Source organism: Leiobunum rupestre, chromosome 3 (assembly GCF_980474605.1).
Source record: "Leiobunum rupestre chromosome 3, qqLeiRupe1.1.hap1, whole genome shotgun sequence".
Taxonomy (NCBI): Eukaryota; Metazoa; Arthropoda; class Arachnida; order Opiliones; family Sclerosomatidae; genus Leiobunum; species Leiobunum rupestre.
In genome coordinates, this window is record NC_143386.1 from 46,508,402 (window position 1) to 46,533,420 (window position 25,019).

The 25,019-nt window shown below is 38.2% G+C and overlaps 1 protein-coding gene and 1 long non-coding RNA gene across 2 annotated transcripts; one reads left to right on the forward strand and one right to left on the reverse strand.

Moving 5' to 3' along the window:
• Positions 1-2,318: 2,318 nt before the first annotated feature.
• LOC149951984 (gastric triacylglycerol lipase-like) lies at positions 2,319-13,218 on the reverse strand. Its single transcript, XM_090168444.1, has 9 exons — positions 13,025-13,218; positions 12,696-12,955; positions 11,689-11,754; positions 11,475-11,625; positions 9,952-10,044; positions 9,733-9,888; positions 9,594-9,665; positions 7,448-7,516; positions 2,319-3,657 (listed from the first exon to the last, which is right to left on the reverse strand). Exons 1-9 carry the CDS (start codon positions 13,169-13,171, stop codon positions 3,403-3,405), a joined length of 1,269 nt encoding a protein of 422 aa, XP_090024570.1. The 5' UTR covers positions 13,172-13,218; the 3' UTR covers positions 2,319-3,402.
• Positions 5,249-9,845, forward strand: LOC149951985 (uncharacterized). The gene is made up of 4 exons (XR_016479886.1): positions 5,249-5,349; positions 7,338-7,540; positions 9,550-9,694; positions 9,756-9,845. It is a non-coding gene; the product is annotated as an uncharacterized LOC149951985 (long non-coding RNA).
• Positions 13,219-25,019: the final 11,801 nt, after the last annotated feature.

Sequence of the window (25,019 nt, forward strand, 5' to 3'; positions counted from 1 at the left end):
CCATCCCATCAATGGTACAAGAACCATCCCATCAATGGTACAAGTACCATCCCATCAACGGTACAAGAACCATCCCATCAATGGTACAAGAACCATCCCATCAACGGTACACGAACCATCCCATCAATGGTACAAATACCATCCCATCAATGGTACAAGAACCATCCCATCAATGGTACAAGAACCATCCCATCAATGGTACAAGTACCATCCCATCAATGGTACAAGAACCATCCCATCAACGGTACAAGAACCATCCCATCAATGGTACAAATACCATCCCATCAATGGTACAAGAACCATCCCATCAATGGTACAAGAACCATCCCATCAATGGTACAAGTACCATCCCATCAATGGTACAAGAACCATCCCATCAATGGTACAAGAACCATCCCATCAATGGTACAAATACCATCCCATCAATGGTACAAATACCATCCCATCAACGGTACAAGAACCATCCCATCAATGGTACAAGTACCATCCCATCAATGGTACAAGAACCATCCCATCAATGGTACAAGAACCATCCCATCAACGGTACAAGAACCATCCCATCAATGGTACAAATACCATCCCATCAATGGTACAAGAACCATCCCATCAACGGTACAAGAACCATCCCATCAACGGTACAAGAACCATCCCATCAATGGTACAAATACCATCCCATCAATGGTACAAGAACCATCCCATCAACGGTACAAGAACCATCCCATCAATGGTACAAATACCATCCCATCAATGGTACAAGAACCATCCCATCAATGGTACAAGAACCATCCCATCAACGGTACAAGAGCCATCCCATCAATGGTACAAATACCATCCCATCAATGGTACAAATACCATCCCATCAACGGTACAAGAACCATCCCATCAATGGTACAAGTACCATCCCATCAATGGTACAAGAACCATCCCATCAATGGTACAAGAACCATCCCATCAACGGTACAAGAACCATCCCATCAATGGTACAAATACCATCCCATCAATGGTACAAGAACCATCCCATCAACGGTACAAGAACCATCCCATCAACGGTACAAGAACCATCCCATCAATGGTACAAATACCATCCCATCAATGGTACAAGAACCATCCCATCAACGGTACAAGAACCATCCCATCAATGGTACAAATACCATCCCATCAATGGTACAAATACCATCCCATCAATGGTACAAATACCATCCCATCAATGGTACAAGTACCATCCCATCAATGGTACAAGAACCATCCCATCAATGGTACAAGAACCATCCCATCAATGGTACAAGTACCATCCCATCAACGGTACAAGTACCATCATAGTTCGCCTTTACAGTGTTCACACTCAACTCTCCGATTGGAAACTACAAGCGCTGCTTTCTGTCCCGCGTTTTAAAAATATTCACTGAAAGATCTAGTGTCCGAATCTGCATCCTTCAATAAGCGATCTGATTTACGGGTATCCTCCGGAAAACCTGGTCTCCTAATTCCTAATTGAACTCGGATGCTTGAGCTCTACGTGTTCTCGCCTCAAGAAAATTTATGGTCAACGGTACAAGTACCACTCCATCAACGGTACAAGTACCATCCCATCATAGCTAGCCCTTACAGTGTTCACACTCAACTCTCCGATTGGAAACTACAAGCGCTGCTTTCTCTCCCGCGTTTTGCCGAAAAATATATTATGTCCGTAAAATATGTAGGAAACGTCTCTCTTAAAATAACTAGGAAACGCTTTAAAATATCTATAGAAAGTTTATTAAAATATATAGGATTCTTAAAATTGATAGAGTTTGAAAATATTCCTAGAGTTTGAAAATATTCCTAGAGTTTGAAAATATTCCTATACTAGAAGTGTTAAAATATTCCTAGAAGTGTTAAAATATTTCTAGAAATGTTATTTAGTTTTTTCCGGTTTGGCGCCCCATACGTTTCAGCCATGGTTAATCGCAACAATTAAACGTGAAATATTTATTTCAACTACCTTGCGCATAAGTTTTAAAAATCGTTTTTTTTTAGTACGATAAGAAACCAAAAGTCTAAAGATTTTTTTCCGGTAATTGATAAATATGAATTTTTTAAATATTACCAACTATAAATAATGAAAAACTCACGGAAGATAATCAAATAAAGTTTTGGCCAAAAAGTGATAGAATAATTTAATTTTTTGGTTGAAAAAAAAAACCTTAGGTGAATTTTAGATTATTGGATAATAGTTGAACTAAGAAAAAAAACTATTGAACATATTTGCTAATAATTACATCAAAAGATAACTTTATTTAAAAAAATATACGTATTAATCAAATTATACGAATAAAATTGATCGAAAAATATTAACAAAATTTTTATTCAAAGAAATATTTTTCGAAAAAATTCGTTTGTGTCTTAGTTACGGTTAAAAGTTTACCGACACCGAGCCCTAGTAACGCGCGTTAGCAGATTTAGTTTCTACTCCCTTTAAAAATAATATATTTCTTTCTAACAATTCCTAGCTAAAGCTACCATATTGGAACCCTTTGGGATGGTCATCAGAATTTCTTGATTTTATATACCCTTTAACAAATGGTTTATTGCTATGTAAAATATGAACAAATTAAAAACGAGTTTATTTATGCACACTTAATGAAACCAAGATTTTAAAAGCAACTATATTTATTGCGTTTGATAAAAATATTTAAAAAACTACAAACAATAGGGTTGGAAAAAACCCGTTTTTTTAATAAAAACCCAAAAACCTTTTTTTTGTTTAAACCAGGTTTTTTTTAAACACTGCTTTATTTTACTATTAATCTATTTTTCCAATCAACTAAAAAGTTTTAGTTTTGGTTTCGTTTTTTGTAAGTCTTACCAAAACGAATTTTTAGTTTTAGTTTCAATTTTTGATTTTGTATAAATTAATCCAGGTTGACCAGGAAAATGCCTCGAAAATTTTTTAGAAAAAATGGGAAATTTTCAAGCGAATTAAAGAAAATATAGGACAAACCATAAGCAAAAATAATGATTCTTATCGAAAAACAGTAGATAAAATAAAGTGAAATATAGGATGAAGAAGGGTACACGACGATGGAATGTTTTCGGGTTATATACTACATGAGAAAACCTAAGGAATTTATAGGGAAGTATTGAAAATATAGGAAATGTGGTCACCTTGTAAATGTTTAAGAAGTGTAATCATTTCGATAAGAAAATGTTCAAACATTTTGGAACAATTTTAAGTTATTGTTTTTTTTTTTAAATCACTTGGATTAAACCATGGTTTAAACCAGCCAACCCTGCTTTACAGCTTAAAATACTAAGACGAATTAACTAATAATTAAAATTTATCAGCTTAACTTTGTTTACCGAGTATTTGATAAATTTGGAATCTTATCTAGATTTGCAACAGTAAGAGAGTTCGAGCCTCCTTTAATCGTGATTTTGATTCTCAATTTTGTTGAGCACTTGTAGGAGGCGATCGTAAACGTATTTCTTGGCGTTGACGCCGATTGCGAAATCGAGGTGGGTCCACAGGGGGAAATCGATTTGGTAGTAGTCCAGAAGATTCTTGATGCGTGGTTTCAGTTGGGCCACGTCCGCCGGGTCGGCCAACTGGTCGTTCAAACTCCAAAACAGAGCGATGGGGGTCGTGATGCTTTCGACGGGGAACTCCGGAGGAGTCGCCTGTTCAAATTGAAACATTATTGCCATTTGTGGACCATAAGTCGAACACTCCAAAGCCGCGTTCAAAGGCCGAGAAGAGAGATTCTATTTTCTCGTGTGCCAAACTGAACTTGTCAATTTCTTGAGGAGTGTCAGCGTGGACAGCTTGACCTACAGCTCAGACTGTTTTTGAATAGAATATCGATAATGAACATCACTCAATCTGTCAGAGCTGTCAAGTAAGTTGCCAGAGCTGTCAATTATGTTGCCAGAGCTGTCAATTATGTTGCCAGAGCTGTCAACTAAGTTGCCAGAGCTGTCAATTATGTTGCCAGAGCTGTCAACTAAGTTGCCAGAGCTGTCAACTAAGTTGCCAGAGCTGTCAATCAGTTGTCACTCGTCAAAAAAAAGTACATCTCTTTAAAGGGAGTAGAACCCTCCTGGTTTGGTAGGGTGCGCCATAGCTTCTCTCTTTTCTCGCTCTTGGCGCTAGTCTGGAACGATAGTAGAAACACCCAATTCTTCTATTAGAGGAAGCGTGCCCGCCCTAAAGAGTTTTCTCACTTAAAACCTTTGTTGTTTCATATTCAGCGTTTATTTTTTAAATGAACCCTTAATTAACATATAAACAACAATATCAGAGATACGTGATTTTAGATTCAAGAAAGGCGTTCTAGTAGTTATGGGAAATTAAAGCAGTGCCAAAGCGGGGATAATTTTAGTGGGATAATTCCTCAAAAACTACTGTATTTCACACGTGGTTAAAAAAATGAGGGGAGGAAATTATGTATAGAGTAATGGCAGTGCCACGTCACACGACGTCACCCATGCTTTTTCCTACTTATAAAAAATTCGCGCCCACAATGACGGCCATGGCCAAAGCTACAGAGTGCTACTACTCTATTATTAAAACGTACATAGATGGCGGTAGCTTTTTCGTTGAGTGACCAAAGAGTCAATAAACCCGCCAAGTTACTAACTGAACCTGCTAGCCTTCTCCATCGCTTCCTTAGTTCTCGAAGCACTCACCAGGCGACACTATTTCTACTCTTGAACTTCATTCCCTACTCATACTTATACCCTCCCAACTTTTACTTTGCGAGTAACATTCATTTCTAAAACTCTTCCATTGAAACACTTTTGGTAATAAAGTCACTTTTGTTGAAACTAGTTTTGATGGCCGGTTTCTCTCAATTTTATTGATAAAAACTGGCATTCAAACCGACTTAAACTGGGTTTTAAGGTCTATTGCGACCGTATATTTAAGTAGGCCTTAATAAAAGAGTGTAGGACCGGGAGTAGTGGCTCACTCCTGTAATCCCAGGCGTCCGGGAGGCAGAGTTTGTGAATGGCCGTGTGAGGACGACCACTAATCCCACAACGGGTGGTTGTCATACTTCCGCCACGGGTGTCCCAACCCTATCCCCAAGTATCCCCCCGTTGGCGTGGCCGTAACACATATCTCGCACCTGATTAATTAAATGGACGAGCGGACTGTATTGTCCCACCCGTTACAATGGCTCATAACGAGCAAAAAAAAAAAGAGTGTAGGACCATTCACAAAGTGCTTCCACGGAAACAAACATTTAGAAAAAAACCGTTAGAGGTTAAATTTTAATGCTTTTATTTATTATAGATGGCGCCAATACAGCCTATGGTTGAAATAGAATAAAACGACCCCATGTACTACGAAAAACTACTTTAAACACTATCGTAAGCGACGGTTTATGTAAAAACAATAAACACACGTCTCAGACTGCTGGCGACATTACCCTTTCCTTGTAAATGAATATTCTACCTTGTAATGTGTATGGTCTATTCTATGACAATAGGGTCGATATAGATTCAAAGTTATCGATTTTTAAATATTTTTAAAATACTATTTTCTAAAACTTATTATTTTTTTTTTTTCAAATTTTATTATTTTTTCAAACCCCAGACGTCACAGAGAAATGCCTCAGCAGAATATTTTATCTTGGTTGAGCTACATACTGCACACTACAAGGCGCTAGATGCCACCATAAGCAAATGAACCAAAGTAATCGAAACGATTTGGGTACATTTGTTCGAATTTCATTCGTCCGACAGGTGGTACAAATGTCCGAATGATCATTTCTCCGAATGCCGGAAAACGTATTTCATTTGCCCGAAAAATTTATCACAACTTTTGTTGGTGATTTAGTCGTTCAATTTATGTTAACTTTACTGGCGAATTTCATTTGTTCGAATAATCGTTTGTCCGTTTTTTCGAACATTAGGAATTGGTTGGTTTTTTTTAAATATTGTTAATATAAGAAAATAGTAACATTAACGTGAACCGAACCTAACCTAACCTAACCTAAAATATCCAAAACATTGATCGATATTAATACGAATATGAAATAAAATATACAATATATAGATATAGCAGCAATTAAGAAAAAACAACTTGAACAAACAACGATATTTACAATGTAGTTTTTTATTTTTAATTCTTGCACTAAAAAAAATCCGGACAAAAAAAACAGCAATAAGAAATACTAATTTAGCGACAGAATTCGGACAAGTGATGCTACCGATTCGGACGAATGAAACAAACAAGTTATCCAATTCGAACAATTGAAACATTTGTTATTTCGGCGGTTCGGACGAATGAAATTAAAACATTTGTTCCACCGTTCGGACAATTGAAATTCGAACAAATGTACCTATCCCATCGAAACGGTACACTTTCCTTATCGGATGCATTTTCCTTTAGAGACTCCCCTTTAATCACCGTTTTCACCAGCCTTGGAAATAACGGTGGTCAGGTGGTCAAAGACCAGTTAATTAATTGCTCAGACCAGTTTATTTATTCAAAATTTGGGGGGTCACTGGTCACCGTGTCCAGTTTATTAATTCGAAATAATAACAAAAAACAGAAGGTGACCAGTTTAATAATTCCAAATAATAGTAGATGACCTATTAATTTAAGGTTTATATCAATTTTGATTTCCCTATTCACTGGATTTATATGTACAGCGACTCCGCTTACTACCGCCGCGGGCGCACGTCGAGGTTTTATGTAGAGTCCCTTCGCCCGCATCTCTCGAACGAGTCGAACTGTCTAACCCCCCTCTGGCCTCAAACCCTCAATCCTCTAGTCTCGCTTTCCCTGGAGTACGGTAGGCTACCTGGCTACGCGGTAACGGACCGGGGACTCTGGAGTTACGGGGCCTAGAGAAAGAGTGATAATACGGTAAATTACGAGGGTCTTCTAGGCTATGGTAGTAGTCTTAGATGAGATAGTACTATATTGTACTATTCTTGTGGTACTCATAAAATACAGTTAGCTATTTTGAATACGTGTAAAGTTAATGTTAGCAACATAATCTAACTTCTAAACATGTAGTATAGGTTTTTTTAGGCTTATAAATGACATTAGAACATTTTATATAAGACCAGTTTAATAATTCATAAGCTAGGGGTCACTGGTCATAAGGACCAGTTTAATAATTCATATGCTAGGGGGTCACTGGTCATAAGGACCAGTTTAAAATAAAACCTTATTTCCAAGGCTGGTTTTCACATTTCGCGAGCTAGCATCGCTATCGCCATCTAGCGGAATATTTTCTCAAAGTAGCAACTACAAATTAAAGTGCAAGTTTTCCGAAGTTTTCGCGGAAAAATAAGGGTCTAGATATGACTTTTGATTTAACTCGCTTTCCACCACTGTCTGGTAGATTGAAAGGTCGTTATGACGAAAATTTGGAGTCCTCAGACAGAAGCTAACCCGGCCCTGTTACTGGTTACAATTTTGACCACAAGATGACGCTGAAATATAAATTATTACCTGTCCATATCGTCGTTCATTCTCGGCTTTCCCGTAGTCAAATCTTTGGAATTTATCCGCTACAATACACTGAAAGTGAAATTAAAGTACGTGGTAAGTAACGAATTCATTAAACTAAAGTAGCAACCCTAGCATATGCTTTTCTAAGGAATGGATAATACTAATCAGCTAGGCTAATACCCAAGGCACCACCTTAGGCCCAAGTCATCAAGCGACTTTTAATGCCATTAATTCAGGTGGCCGGGTTACAATGCGTAAGAGGCTGGTGGCAAGCCCTTCATACCACGCGAGCCAACAGCTCCCTACACTTCCTATGCTTAGCAAATATTTTACTGGGAGATGACGACGAGTGACGTGATCAGAAAAAGACATACTTGCAGCCTACAGCTAGGCTTGAGACAGACACTGTAAAACGTTGTTTCGTGTGAAGTCTAGGAAGTGTATTATTCTTATGGAACATATTTTTTAAACTTATTTCGTAATTATTAGGAGCATTCCGTTATTATATCAAATGAGGAATATAGCTTATGTTTGTATTTTTGTCAGAAGTATCGTCACTCAGACACAAAAGGGGATACTTTTCGCTTGTCCTGGGATTTCGGAGTAGGGTAAAAAGAGTAACACTATGACGTCATTTCACTCTGATTCTGTGCTGGCGAACAGTTTGAGTCCTGGTAAAAATATTTTCCCAAAATGGCTGCCCGTCGCCATTTTATCAGATGAATTCTGGATAAGGGGACGATTTTATCAGTTTACTGTCTTTACTCCCAAATCGCAACATCCAAACAAGGCCTATCTCAGAGCCAGCGAAAACTTTCATTTATCGTAAAAAGCTTACGCCTTTTCTTCTGGAACCAGCGAAACATATCCACCTATGTGGGGAGGAGCAGTTAACACTTTCGCCTCAAATCAAGAGGAGCCGGGTTCGATACCAACTTGTGGCACTGGGTGAAAACTCGAAATTACTCCTTCCGAGTTGAGTTTGTAAGCTCTCTCATTGCTGGTTAGAGGGGTTTTCGCCCGCACTTCTCGGCTTACCCTTTCCATAGAAACTTGCTATTGGCTCGCGTGCCATGAAGGGCTTTCTACCACCATAGACGAACTACTGAAGGACACGTCTCGGGCTACATTTCACTTCACGCTAATGTTCCATAGCAGCTCAGATGGGGTTAGTTCGTGATTTTCTCACCAAGGCGCGTTGGCAAATAAAATGTCACGTGACGTGGGAAATTACGCGTCTCCGTTTTCGAGCATTTTGAATTTTAGTAGCGGTGTTCTCTTTTCGATAATTCCACTTACAAGGAGACGACCCGAGGTGTTACACACCGATTTTGTTCAACCTCGGGGGATTGGTAGACCTTCATGTAACTTGAAAAATCCTAAAGGGAATTTATTCAATGGGCAACGGTTTTGCCATGGCAACGAAAAATGTTTTTGACAACATAAAATGGAAATTTTCTCATTGAAAATAACATGGGATTTGGATGAAAAAATTTAAAAAAATTAAAAATATTTAAAATACCAAAATTATAAAAAATTGTTAAAAATTGACGAAAAAAATTGATCACAATTAAATTGATCACATTGTGATCAATTTGAACCAAATGGGTGAAAATGAACCGATATGGCTTAAGTAGGAAAAATTTCCATTTTATGTTGTCAAAAACATTTTTCGTTGCCATGGCAAAACCGTTGCCCATTGAATAAATTCCCTTAAGGATTTTTCAAGTTACATGAAGGTCTACCAATCCCCCGAGTTTAAACAAAATCGGTGTGTAACACCTCGGGTCGTCTCCTTGTTAGTTAGTGACGTAAAGCTCACGTGACTTGCCCCTGAAAACGCGGTTGGACACGTGAAAAAATGGCCGGAAACACGAGTCGCACTTTAACGGTACTGTTGTAGAAGGCTACGCTATAAGTGTCCTTCTGTAGTTCGTTCATGCCACCACCCTCCTTAGCAATTTAACCCAGCTATGTAGGATAAAAACATTAAAAGTGGCTTGATGACTTGGGTTGTGCCTTGGGTATTAGATTAGTTGATTATTGTTTTAAATTGAATGTGTTTAGTTGAAATCAACAAGTCTAGTTAACATATATTGCAGCGGATGGCTCTATGCTCGAAGCCTATTGTTAGTGAATGACTCACCTGAGCGTAATGCACGATGCAAGGGGTCGAGGTTCCGGCTGGAAATTTATGCAGGTATACCGGAAGTCTCGTCTACGGTAAAAGTACCTTGGTTTAAAGTGGTATGTCACGAACGCGTTGTCTAATTGACGTATCTTACAATGTTGAGTTGGTCGGTTTCAGGTCCGCTCAGCAAGAAGACGATATTTTGGCAGACGTATTTGAGCGCCTTGTGTCCGCACACTAGATCCGCTAGGAATTTGACCAGTTTCGTGTTGGGCGCAAAGTCGTACTCTCCAAATAAATGCAACAGCAGCTGAGAGAGTCGTGGTGGAGTTTAAAAAGTTAACTTTAGCAGAGGCTGCTGGGAAATTCTTACCTCTCCGTCGTGGGCGAGCGGCGACAAGTACTTGATGGGATTATTGATATTGGTAACTTTGGCTACCGGGGCTAAGGCCATTACCGATTTCACCTGTAACAGTAAGGTGTAAACTTTGGTTATCAGCTTGCGTGTTATAGTGCCCCTTATAACAAATCAGAGTTGCCTTTTAAAGGTTACATTTAATAAAAATAAAAACCTATTTTTTCGTGAAGCTTAGAGTATAATATATCCTAAAAACAGTTCATTTATTATTTTGTGACCGTAATTAATTTTTAATTTGCATTAGAAAGGGGATATTTAAGCAGACGACATGATTCACTCCAAAACGGGAAAACGCTAGTGGTCACGTGACGGAGCCTGATAGAGAGAGGAATTCCCATTTTTGACGTCAGCGCACCAAGCGCCGTTTTTTCCCCCATTTCGCCCGTTTTGGGAAACGCCAGAGATAGAAGCGTGTATTGCGGCAAAGTACGTCTTTCTTAAATGTAACCTTTAAGATCACCACGGCGAGGTCAACCGACCGTCGGCCAATCACATTTTTAATGCCAGAAAATTCCTAGGAGTAATATTTTCGGTCGACTGTCGACTAGGGTTGGAATGGAACCTGCCATACCGGTTATAACCACCTGGTTTAAAACCAGTTATAGCCGCATAAAAAAAGTCTAAACCTTTAGACTAGCTTTAAACTGATAACAATGTAGCACTATTAATGTTTTGTAGTATGTTTACTGTTATTAGACATTTTATATCGATAAAAAGATAAAAACATTAAAAACCCTAAAAAGTAATTTATGTTTCACTTTTTAATTTTTCTGATTTGCGAAAAAACTTCCGCAATGGACGCTTCAATAAAAGATACTCGGTTTCTACTCCCCTCTCCAAATTTTTCTGGGAAGGAGCTATTTCCGGTCGGTCGGTTAAACGGTTAGAATGGCTAGCCACAAAGTCATATTTAAGCCAATTGGAGACGCGTTTTTGCCCTCATGAGATAAGAAACGCGTCGGCTCACGTGTATAAGGATCATACTAATGTTTATTTTCGATAATATATTTTAAGGTACCATATATAATGTTTTTAAAACTAAGTATAAGAAGATAATATTATTATTATTATCATCCTCTTATGGTATAAATAATTAAAATTATATGTAATATTTTTATAATACCAGGCAAAGCTTCTCATGGAGGCAGAGTTAATTCATTTCGTATAAAATTATCTTTTGGAAAAAGATGAAAACTCATTCCTTTAGAACTAAACATATTAATTTGCAGTACGGTATGCAACAAGTGTTTCCTTTTCACCAGGTAATTTTTTTGGCATGTTAAGGCTTAGCAAAAAACTGATGTTACGTTCGATAAAGTTTCCAGCTTTCTAGTATTTCACCAAGCACTATATAAATAATAACTTATGAGTCCTGGCTGTCGGAAATATTACTTCTTGGCAATTTCTGGGAAGATGTTTTATTTAAGCGGAAAATTTTCTACAAAATTTTCCTGAAAATTAACAACACTATGGCGTACCTTATCGTTGTACTTCGGTATCGTAGAGAGAAGGGCGAAGGCGATTGTAGTTCCCATTGAATGGCCAACGTAGTGTAATTGCTCCTCACCAGTCACGTTCAGAATGTAGTCGATAGTCGCTGGCAAATCGGACAAGGCAATGTCGTCCCACCTTGAAAAAGACAAACGTATCTTTGCCAAGTTATTACCACGCGATGTGAAAAGGCGTAATTACGAAAATCTCCAGAATTCCTTGTCCGTTTCTTTCATCGAGACGTGCTTCCTCGAGTAGGTGTTCCCTCTGTACAGAACGGATTCAACAGATTGTCATTGCTTTTATCAAACCAGGAATCCATACCACAAACATAATATAGACCTTGTACCCTCGTTTCGAAATCACTGCCTTGGAGCAACAAACACAGCACCCCAGTGACCCCGCACAAGGAGAACGCAACCCGTCAAAAGTCGTGCACTTTCTTGCGTACATTTTTCATTGGCTAGACGCTTTAGCGCCTGCTGCCGTCGGAAGGGGAAAATTCGGAAATTGTCTCCCCCCCCCGCCCGTAAAACGTTCAGCGTAAAGGCCCGTCCAATGAAATTTGTACACAACACGGCGTTAGCGAGTTTAAGGGCTAGCTGCGATCTCCTTGTGGTTGTTTCTAAGAGCTTATATTTTCTGAGTATTCTCGATTTGGATGAATTTTAATTTGGCTCAAAAATAGACCCACAAAGACTAACAAATTTGCTTGATTTGTTCGTCTTTGTATATGTATCATTTATGAGGTAAGTAATCCATCTAAAGGCTGTAAAACGTAATATCTAATAGGTGATAAATATCGTACATATACATATTTGAAGTTAATAACGTTATTAGCAGTATAGGGTAGTTCTACTTGTTTTTCAAGTGTCATAACTATGGTCATATGTAACATAATTACTCATAAGTGTGCCTCTGCTTAACATCTCTGTATTAAAAATTTAAATGAGACCTTATTTCACAGCCACCAAAGAAAATACGGACTAACGTCGAGCATTTTTACGAACCTTGGCGTAAAACTGGTTTTAACTTCCTTCCCTCCCCACCAGAACTAGTTTTGATGACGATAAAACCGTCATCGACTGGGAAGTGACGTCAATTACGTCTCATTAAGAAAAAGTTCTTTCTGGCACACTTATGAGTAATTATGTTACATATGCTATGGTTAAATGTTACTTATGGTTTTAGTGTATAAAGGCATCTACCTGGCATTTCCTAGCCAAACGTCGTAACCCAAATCGGCCAAGATGAAACCCAAACTTTGTTGGTCGAAATTCATGACCCAGTCGTTGGAAGCGCTCATGAGACCATGGTGCAGCAGGAACGTCTTGACTCTCTTGTTCTTCGGGGTCCTGTTGCGGCTGTTTTTACCATGGGGTATTCTTTGCACTCCTAATATGTAGCCATCCTGAGTGACAACGTTATGCTCCTCTACGGGGTATCCCTTGCTAATTATAAGCTGCGACTACGTCCCAACATCATAATTAAGTTAAAAATATATTTGATTTTGAAAAACGGATATTTTGATACTTACGACATTTCTGTTCAAATCCGGATCATCCAACGGGCCAGAAACGGCGTTGACTGTCTCGGTTTCGAATGTGGTAAGCGACTTTTCGAAAGATTTCGCTTCCAGGCAGCAAGTTAATATCGTCAACGCTATGAGTCCTTCGTATTTCATTTTTATCTATTGTTATTGTGATGATTCCAAGTGGCCAAATGCTCAACAACAGCCAACGTTTTCGATATTATAACCTTATTATCGGTAATTAGATAAATATTCAATCTGCTTTATCTAGAGATAATGTTAAATAATATAAATTTCGATGGCAAAAACTTTGATAGCATTTCTCTGTCAAAGATTATAGAGAATCAATAGAATCAATAATATTACTTCAACAACATTAATAAGGTTACTGACAGGAGGTGGTAGACTATGAGAAAAGAGGGTGTGAAGCTCTCTACAGTCAAAGGGTGCAAGACTAGGCAGAAGTAGGTCTATGCCACTTATTAGAAGTTACTTATTTACGTATTATAAAGGAAAATACAAAATGACGTCATTTACACGAGGGTGGCCACGGGCAGGGCGGTGCAGGGGGCAAGGTGGTTCAGAGAGGGTAGGGCGGTGCAGATAGGGTAAGGCGATGCAGAGGGGGCAATGCGGTGCAGAATGAGGCAGGGTGAAGTGAGGGCAAGGCAGTGCAGAGTGGGGCAAGGTCGTGCAAAAGGAAGCAGTGGGTAAAAATCGTCCGAAAAAGGGCGCAGAAGAGTGATTTTAAGGTGCCCGGTACAATAGGGAAACATCACCAGTAACCCCCCTCCCCCTGGATAATTCCACTTAGAAGGGCCCGCGATGACATAATTTGTCCGGGGGCCCTAAATGTCTAGGTACGGCCAGGGAAATATCAGATATATATTTTTTTAAGCTAGGGAATTTAAATTTGTCTGCTAAATTTTATGAAGGTAATATTATTTCTGTTATATGATAAACGTTGTAATTGTTATTTAGTTCGTTAAACGTTATAATAATCTTTTAATTGAAATATAACTAAAACATTGGTTGAAGTAAATTCATTAACTTCTGACAATAATGAAATATGAAATTTCGGCCCTAAAAAGGTCAAAGAAAATCCTTCCGTTAAAGGAAGTAAAAACTAAATCTTAAAATCGTCTACTAACACACGCTATGATTTGGCCTTTTTTAACGTAACTAGCGTTAATTACCCCTAACTTCTGTTAAACCTGGTGGAAGAAATGTTAAATTCATTGATTTTCATATTACCTTTAAACGGATTTCCGACACATACTGTGTCAAAAAAACAGGCAGAGTGAGTAACCTTAGATCTTGGCTCAAGGTCTCTTTAAAGCTATAGCTAATACCAGAAGTTCATATTAACCCATTTTATGTAATTACTCGCGTCTCTATATATGAGAAGATGAAAAATAGGATAAATCGTACTAACCTGCTTGGAAAATAGGTCAAAACTTAGCGTTTCGTTGCTGAGTGGCGAATAAAAGCTATGACACGAAAGTGTATAGATAAATGTTTTCAAATGAGCCTATTAAATTTTATTAGTTTTTTCATTATTTCATATTTTTCCTTATTCGTTCCCCTTCCAAACCGGTTTTATCGGCGTTCTTCGAAGACATCACATACGGAGATTGTCTTATTAATAAGTCTACAGGCATCCCATCGTTACTGTCAAAGTGATTTAAAAGCGCCAAGGAAAACTACGGTATTCATTAGTACATGGCTCATCAGTCTAGAAGTATCTAACGGTCGTTTCGTCGTAGACGTACGTGTTTAAGTTGCTATCGTGCTAAGGCATGTAATTTAAATTTTATCCTCTACTAAGGCTAGTAGAGGATACAAATCTCCAAAATCTGCTTCCGCTACTTTGTCAGCGTTAAAATATTGCTTCACGTTCCTAGCGGATAATTTTATATTCAGCGGGTTTGTCAAGTGAAAGCGGAAAATGAAAATTCTTGCGGCGGAAGGGGATCATATCATTAGACTATCAAGGCCCCCCTAAGTTTGAAACGAATGGGGTTTTAACGTTAGGCTAATGACTGGCCAAACCAAGGACAGTAGATACAGGGACGAGAAAGTGTATTGGCGGCCTCTGTTGGAATATATCTCCTAAAACGACCTAAACGCAAGGAGAGTTAGTTGTAAACAAAAAAAATGGCGGTCACCTAATTTTAGCGGTTCTTGACGAGGCTTAAGTGTTCAAAACAAATGGACATTTTTTATTTACGCTCGTAGTTTTATTTTTAATTGAACATCAAAATGGTAAAAACTAACTACAATAATATGGTCCATGGTGAACCACGTCTTAACAATGGCGGCGGTTTGTTAACATCTAACTCCCCGTGAATATGAAGACGTTTAAAATCGAATTTTTTCCCCTGCTTTCTCGTCCCTGTATCTACTGTCCTTGGCCAAACTGGCTACATGAATCCATCTGGTGGTGTAAAACCGAAACTTATGCACAAATCAACCAACTGCTTCGTAGCTGGCAAGAGGTAGTATACGAGGGGCTAACCACTTCCCGTGTATAGAGTAATGCTCTTTCTTATAGATAAAAAAATTGCGACCAAAATAGCGGCCATGGCCAAAGCTACGGAGTGCTACTACTCTATACCCTAACTGTAATGATTACGTAATCTTCTGTAATTTTTTGGACTCATTCGTAATCCCCAGTGGCGTAGCTGATGGTCCGCGGTGCGGGGGGCCTCGAGCTTCAAGGGGGGCCTCTGAGTTCTCAGCTACGCCACTGGTAATCCCGTAATCTTTTGTACTCATTCGTAATCCCGTAATCATTTGTACTCATTCGTAATCCCGTAATCATTTGTAATCTTCGTGCTCACGTGTAATCATCTGTAATAGCGCGTAATCATCTATAATCACGCGTATTCATTGGAATTCTTTGGTACTCAATTACTCATCTCTAACAATTTAAAGTTTTGGGTTGCCTGTATACTCATCGTAATCATTCTGTACTCATCGTAATCATCGTAATCATTCTGTACTCATCGTAATCACTCTGTACTCATCGTAATCATTCTGTACTCATCGTAATCATTCTGTACTCATCGTAATCATTCTGTACTCATCGTAATCATTCTGTACTCATCGTAATCACTCTGTACTCATCGTAATCATTCTGTACTCATCGTAATCATTCTGTACTCATCGTAATCATTCTGTACTCATCGTAATCATTCTGTACTCATCGTAATCATTCTGTACTCATCGTAATCATTCTGTACTCATCGTAATCACTCTGTACTCATCGTAATCACTCTGTACTCATCGTAATCATTCTGTACTCATCGTAATCATGTACTCATTAATGATTACATAATCGGTTTACAGGCCAATTCTTATTGGTTAGCCCCTCGGTAGTATACACTCTTTTTCGCGGTATTATCCTGGGCGCGTCCATGTTTGGTTTTCCCCCTTTCAGCCCCATCCTTCATTACTCCCCGCTGAGGGCAGAGGCAATGGTCGACGGCGACGAGCGGGAGGCAAGTAAGAGGGGTAAAATAAAGGCGCGAAAAAGAGTGTATAGGGTGTAGGGGTGAGTGGAATTGGGAAGATTTGCTCTTTTTCTCCGCCAGGTAGCGTAGATCCTAATTTTAAATTCACCCTCGCCTGTCTAGTGCTGAATACATGGGCTACTACCTAGCTAGTGCATTTCATAGAATAAGTGGTTTATATCACGTACTCAGTGGCGTAGCTGATGGTCCGCAGGGCCCGCGGTGCGGGGGGGCCTCGAGCTTCAAGGGGGCCTCGAGCTTCGGGGGGGCCCCGCTAACAAAAAAGAAATTAAATAGGGGGCCTCATAGAGATTTTTGCGGGGGGGCGGGCACTGAGTTCTCAGCTACGCCACTGCAGTACTATCTGTAACTTACAGCTCGTTTTCAATATTTTGTAGTAGTTCACCTCACCACTGAAAATATTCCGTATACTTTTGCGTATGATATGTAGAATTTGTTTATGAATAAAGGATTAAAAGTTATTTATCATGTATTTAAGGACAATTTCTCTTACAACCTTATAAGAAATATATGATTAACCCGAGGGGTCGGACATTTACCAAAATCCCGTACACATTGTCTAAAATCGCAAAATCTTTCAACTCTCTCTATGGTAAATTAACATTGAAATCCCAAAATCATTTCAAAAAGTAATGAAAAATCGCCAAAATCTCTACGAAATCACGAAATCCCCTCGGATTAACCCAACTATTTCCCCTGTAGCAAATTAGAGTCGGGCCGACGTCGGCAAAAAGTACTAAACACTAAAGTCGGCCGACCTTTGGATTTAGGGTCGAAATGAAATGTCCTAGGGGAATAAGGGTCTACAAAACGTCGACTCTTTACCGCCTTTTAATAGACCTAAGAACCGACTCCGAAACGACGTCGGGCCGACTTTATATTAATGCTTATTTCCGACCCAAAACTGATCTCATTATTAGATGCCACGTTTTTCGAAATCAAATAAGTTTGAAAAAAAAATAAAAGTTAATAAAAAATTATCTCAGAAAATAATTAAAATATCCCCTTTTTCTAATTATATATGGTCTTTTTCATAAAGTTAATGTCGAATCCAATAATTAAATGTAAGGTCTATTTTAAGTCGGATATCGGTCGGCATACCGACAATAAATAGTCCCAAAAAAGGATTTACGGTTTAGTGTCGAAAAACGTTCGGACGTTTTTAGGTCAGCATTTAGTCGTCGACTTTTCGACCGTACCCCGACCCTAAAACGAATTCATGTGCTACAGGGGCTAGAGCTCGGGCAGGCTTACCCAGCTTGAAGAATTTCTTTAGTGATATTAGGTGATTTGGGCTTAGGGGAGAGCTGATTTAAGATTCCTACCGGACTGAAACAGTAGGAACCCTTGCTGGACGAAGTTAATTCAATAAGAAATACTACATTTTTGGTAACCGAACAACTTTATTATTGCTGAACGAATGATGATCTGCTTTGGGCCTTTGGCAAAAAATACAGCTAAGGACTTCGAAAGCTTATTCGATTCTATCTGATTTCTTGGTTCTACAGGGCAAAGTACAGGGCTTTTTACCCTTCAGAAAACAACCCTCCTTTTAACGGGGGGGGGGGGGACACGTGGCCGGGCATTACCTGGAAAATTTGGACAGGCGACAAGCTGACCACGTACCCCACCTAGGAGGATGTTTCCGCACTCTCGTACACACAATACATTTGAAAACACGCTTACAATGAACGACCTCCAGAGAGGATTTTCTCTCCGAAGTAAACGTTATTTTCTTGACAACAAAATGGAATATTTTAAGGCCTATTTACAACAATCAAAATATTATATACAACACTATTATTTTTACAAAGGTTAATACGCTTAAGTTTTATAGTCATACAATACAAATTCTATACTAATTAATTTAATTATTTTACTTACAAAGCTAAAAACGCGTAATTAACTATTTAAATTTTAACACAGCTAGTAAAGATATATTTAATTACTGATGTAATGTTAAAAGAGAGTAAGATAATAAATATTTGACCTAGTTTTTGGTAAATATGGATTTTTTGCGCGTTTTGAAACATATACAACCTGTTTTAGAACAATTGGTTGGTTTTTGAGCAATATTCGTGCGTCAACAATAATTAATAATAATTGCATTAGCGATACCACAACAAAGGTTTGTCTGCTTTGTTATATAGAAATGTATAATGTCTAGTGCTTAATACATGAGCCCTTATGCCCAATTCAGACTTAGGGGGGGCCTTGATCAGGGCCGGATTAACCAATAGGCCGAATAGGCCTGGGCCTAGGGCAGCAAGCCTACAAGGGGCACCAAGAGGGTTCGGAAAAAATTAAAGTACAAAACTTTAATCATTTGCTTTTCACAAAATATTTTCCGGAGTAATTTTATTAAATGCGTCCACCCCTATAAACCAAAAACGTTTGATTGTCACATTCTCTGACGGACTGCCGTCTAGCCCCTGACGGCCCATACTAAATCTGGCAGCAAAATGAATTTTCCTTCCATTTCTCAATTATAAATTAAGCTATTGAATTAAGCTCGCTATTGAAAGGGGGCACCAAAATTAACTTGGGCCTAGGGCCCCATAAAGTCTTAATCCGGCCCTGGCCTTGATAGTGTTATATATACGGAAAGGTTAAAACGGCCCTACCCTATATATATATATATATATATATATATATATTGAAGACATGGTTCAACGTCATGGAAATTTCCGTTGTCCTGCACGTTCTATGTGCGCTGAAAGTTTCAAATTCCTAGCTTAAATACATTTGGAGTTATTTGCCTTTTTAGTTAACACCCTGTATATATATATAAGCATATATATAAAATCTGGGTAGAAATCGAGTAGCTCATATAAAATCTGGGTAGAAATCGAGTAGCTCATATAAAATCTGGGTAGAAATCGAGTAGCTCATATAAAATCTGGGTAGAAATCGAGTAGCTCATATAAAATCTGGGTAGAAATCGAGTAGCTCATATAAAATCTGGGTAGAAATCGAGTAGCTCATATAAAATCTGGGTAGAAATCGAGTAGCTCCTCCTTTTATTATTTTTTTATTTTACTTATTAATTTATTGATGTCATTAGTTAAAAATTAATTATTTTCTGGGATTTTTAAAGGGCCCCACCGGCCTTTGAATTTGACCTGTTTCACGCGCTAATTTTCAGAATAGGATTGGTCGTGTTTAATAATCAGCTAGGCTAATACGATAAGTCTATCATGAGGTTCCCGTAAGTATGGAACAAAGGCAATTTAGTTGCATAGCAATTGACCCAAATGAAGGGTTTAGGTACCGAAATCTCGTCGCCCCCTGTCGACCTCTCGAGGTACCACGAAACGAAAGTGACGTAGTCGATATACTCATTGCGCATGCCCCACAGTTTAAACTCTAAGGAAATAATTTTAAAATGGCGGCGGCGGCGGAGAATGGAGCTGGGCGGTATTTAGGTAAATTAAAAGTATATTTAAACGAAAAGGCAAGCAAAGAAGTGCAGCTAAACAATACAAAAAGAGGTAAACTATAATCAAAATTAGTAAAAAACAAAATTCACAAGAAGCATTTAGTATTATTGTCAAATTATCTTCTAAACCGCTACCTGAGAGCAAAAGTCAAGTAAGTCGAGATACGTGACTATTGAAAGAAATTCAAAATAAGAATCCTTGAGTGTTTTTAAATTAAGGTGACTCAGTATTTTTCAATATATATTTTCACTCCATTTTTATCAATTTTCATTATTAGATTATCATTGTTATTATGCTAGATTTCGAACTTGAAACTGTTTTTCTCAAATAAGGGTTTTCAGACCCGCTAGCATCACACACTTGGTCTAAGTTGGTCCTTAACAATTTCCCAATCATTAACCCCGACAGAATATTTATCTTTGTTCTATTACATTTCTTTTGTATAAAGGATCCGATTTGTCGGTAAGCTCGGAAAATTTCCTCGGCCATTTTCGCGACTAAATAATGTATGGATTTTGCATAAAAACCGCGAGAGGTGCATTTATACAAAATGAATTCGGCAAGTCTGGTTCTGCTTTTTTTTACAGAGGAAAAGGCTATGGCAGATAGCGCATGCGCAATCGTTCTTTTTATCAGGGCTTCCACATGCGTGGAATTTTTCCCTTTTCCGGGATTTTTCAACCTTCCAAAATGCTAAAGGAGAATAATGCAATTTAAGAGGGAAAATGAAGGAAAAGTGTTCTTTGCACGGGAAGAAAGGGAGTTTTTACCTTTTCTGATAACATTGCCTGTTTTAGTCTACTGTTATATTTAGTCACAGATTAAGAGTCACAGATGTGAAACATATTTGTAATACGTTCCTAAACTGCTGGTCATTTTGATAGTAATGAAAGTCATGATCTAAATATCCTGAGGATATATTTTAGGAAAATTATTCAAATGTAAGTTATTTTGTAATAAATAAAACCTTAAATTTTGAATCATTTTCAGAATGAAACTTAATATCTATATAAATTAGTATTAAGGGCGAGGGATAAAAAAATTGGAAAAACGGGATTTTTCATTTACTGAAATTATCGCAAGAGGAAAATTTTAGATATCAAATGTGGAAGTCCTGCTTTTTATCTATAAGATAATTTAGTTATTTTACTCCCTGCATGGCCAATTGCGTTGCTCTGGCCCTTTAATGCTACAATAGTAGTTTTAAGTTTAACAGCGTAAAAATACTCACAGTTTTTGGTTTAGAGTTTTGATCAGCATTAGGGTCTGCCTTATTATAAATAATATAGCACTGGGTTGAAACATTAGTTTTGTAAACCGAAGACCTCTTTTTTTGTTATTGTTATTAAACGTGATAGCGCATTTAGGGCAAGTCTTAATGGGAGTTTCCAAATTAAGGCCACCAAATTGGGTTTCTTTTTGTAATTTATCTTTATTCCCCAGGTAGAGATGACAATGAGTAGTTTTACTTTCCTTTTCTTAACTAATCACAGGAGTTCTATTAAACTTTTGAGATATTTTAATAAATTTCCTCAAGAAACTAAGACCGCCGCCATTAACTGATAGCTGAAACTTTCAAAGTAAATTAAATTTCTCCAATTACCATGCCGGCAATATGGGACGTTATGTCGGAATCATACTTATGGGGACCTTATGACGAAATCATACTTATGGGGACCTTATGGCGGAATCATACTTATGGGGACCTTATGGCGAAATCATACTTATGGGGACCTTATGGCGAAATCATACTTATGGGGACCTTATGGCGAAATCATACTTATGGGGACCTTATGGCGGAATCATACTTATGGGGACCTTATGGCGCAATCCTACTTATGGGGACCTTATGGCGGAATCATACTTATGGGGACCTTATGGGGGAATCATACTTATGGAGGCCTTATGGCGAAATCATACTTATGGGGACCTTATGGCGGAATCATACTTATGGGGACCTTATGGCGGAATCATACTTATGGGGACCTTATGGCGGAATCATACTTATGGGGACCTTATGGCGGAATCATACTTATGGGGACCTTATGGCGGAATCATACTTATGGGGACCTTATGGCGAAATCATACTTATGGGGACCTTATGGCGAAATAATACTTATGGGGACCTTATGGCGAAATCATACTTATGGGGACCTTATGGCGAAATCATACTTATGGGGACCTTATGACGAAATCATACTTATGGGGACCTTATGGCGGAATCATACTTATGGGGACCTTATGGCGAAATCATACTTATGGGGACCTTATGGCGGAATCATATTTATGGGGACCTTATGGCGGAATCATACTTATGGGGACCTTATGGCGAAATCATACTTATGGGGACCTTATGGCGGAATCATACTTATGGGGACCTTATGACGAAATCATACTTATGGGGACCTTATGGCGGAATCATACTTATGGGGACCTTATGGCGGAATCATACTTATGGGGACCTTATGGCGAAATCATACTTATGGGGACCTTATGGCGGAATCATACTTATGGGGACCTTATGGCGGAATCATACTTATGGGGACCTTATGGTGAAATCATACTTATGGGGACCTTATGGCGGAATGATACTTATGCGGACCTTATGATAGACTTCTGCCATTATGCAGAGTAGGCCGAGGGGTCCGACATTTGCAAATTTTTCGTACGGGATTTTGAATCTCAAAGTGATTTCAGGAAACATAAATTTATTTTGAGATTTCAGAGCGCGATTTTCGTGTTGATTTCTGATTTATAAACTGATTTCGAGATTTTGGAACTGATTTTCGCCCAGGTTTCTGTATTTTTAAGTTGGGGATCTCTAGAGTGTACGGGATTTGTACGAATGTCGGACCCCTCGGAGTAGGCACTTGCTAAGGGCTACGTTTTTCTATGGGAGCCAATACAAGTATTTTGGCTACTTAGCTGTCCGACCCGTCAAATTTTTATTACAATACAATTTATAAGAAAACAGACTAATGTAATTACATAATAACATAAACACAATTATAATCAGTAAGGTATGAAATCCTATGTTTAAAGTCATCTGGGCATTTTTTTCATTGTTTTTATTTGACATAAATTTAATATTTATATTAAATAAACCATAAATTTAAAGTTTATCTCTTTATCACAGTTGCTCTAGTAGGATAAGAAACATATGTACAAACTAAGTTTTAAACAAGCCGGCCGAGGCCGTAATATTACCGCTCCTCGGAAGAATTTGTTCAGGGATAAATAACAGGAGGGCCTACTCGGCCTTTCGGCTATGTGAGTTTACTTCGAAAGAAGATGCTAGCGTCACCTAACTGACTAAATAGCGCGGCAAATTTAAACTTCTCCTGATATTCCTCCATGGTTTGTCTATGCTATTATTTATTTTCAGTTTGAAGACGTGGAAGTCAATGGCTCAGCTGTAAAAGATCCGCCTGATTAGAATATCACCCTGTTCGATTCCTGACCACTGCGGTATTTTAAATTAAAATAATTAATTATTTTTAATTTAATTTATAAATATAAAAAAGCGTAAAGAAACACGGACTTTCTCCAAGACTGTTTGTCTCGGGTTCAATTCCTTAGCATAACCGTATTTTAGTTTAAATCAATTAATATTAATTTAATCTAAATAATCGAACGCGAAATCCCGATATATTTAAAAAAAGAACCAAAATGTGTGGGGCAGGTCACTTCCTTGATTAACGACACACCCCTCGAAAGATTAAAATGATTAAATCTAATTAAAATGATTAAATCCTGATTAAAAAGATTAAATCATGATTAAATCTCGTTTAAATCGTGATTATATTTTCTAATCTTGATATAGATTTTTTAATCTTGATTAAACTGATTTAATCATTTTACTATGATTAAGATTTAAGATTTAAGATTTATTATTAGACCCGTATAAAATACAACTCTTTTGAAACAGAGCGGCTCACCACCATATAAAAAACAAATTAGTCGGAAATAAAATTACAGAAATTCAAAATTTAGAAATAAAAACTAAAGACGAATACAATTATAGTAATGGTGATAGTTCATATTAACAAGTCAGCCTACGCCATTCAGCTCGCACCCTCCCGTATAACCTAACATGCGCCATTCCAGGATGTCCTCAGCCACTTCCGTCTTCGGGCGGTGAAGGAGAATTATGTGACAGAAGAGATAAGGGATGTCCCGCTGGTGATTGAGAATTTCATTCTCAATCACCAGAAGGACACAAAGCTGTAGCTTGGCTCCCCCCGTTCCTCCCCCACGCCTCTCCCCCTCAATCACCAGAATTTCTAATCACCAGATTCTCTCTCTCCCGTTCACCAGCTGCTTTCCCCCCATCCCCATTCTCCAAAATTTGTTTTCCTCGCGCAGATATCTGGAGATTAGATTTTTACCCGTTTGCTTATCGCTTCAGAACTCCTTAATTTCTAATCTCTAGGCAATAAAAACAAGAAATATACATTTCCAAATTTATTTTACTTTTAATTACATGATTGCGTAAAACAGGTTCTAATATTAGACCGACAATATAAATAACGCGTTTAAATCGCATTTTATCAATATAAAAAAAATTAACTCGATCTTCGTGAGGAATATGTACAATTTCATTTAAAGGGCTGAAACGAACTACCTTCTGCAAGTGCAGTTTGTATAAATAATTTTATTAAAAGTTCTACCTCACCACGTCTGACCGGAATAGATATGAAATCGTCATCCTCCAGTGCCGCTGACCTTGGTGGTGCAGGGATCTCCCATTCTTGCGAAAGGTACTTTTTTTCCGATGGTGAATTATCCCTCGACGGACAGTGTGGAAAGAATCTAGCATGTTCCCATTCTGGTACGTCTCCTGATTCCCATCCTTCTAATACGCCATGGCACTTGTAACATCGTACTTCATCGCCCCGCTGAATATAGTAGAATCCGGCCTTTACTAGTTGTTCCTTAGTAACGTGCGGATTTCTCCAGTGACGAAAAGTTTCAAGTCGATACGCTTCGATGTCCATACTGTAAACTGATAGTTTCTATAAGCTA

Coding starts and splice junctions, on each gene's coding strand:
- LOC149951984 (XM_090168444.1), bottom strand. CDS start 13,171: ATGAAATACGAAGGACTCATAGCGTTGACGATATTAACTTGCTGCCTG. Junction 10,045..11,474: donor TACCGAAGTACAACGATAAG/GTACGCCATAGT, acceptor TTACTGTTACAG/GTGAAATCGGTAATGGCCTT. Junction 7,517..9,593: donor GCATCGTGCATTACGCTCAG/GTGAGTCATTCA, acceptor TTTCACTTTCAG/TGTATTGTAGCGGATAAATT.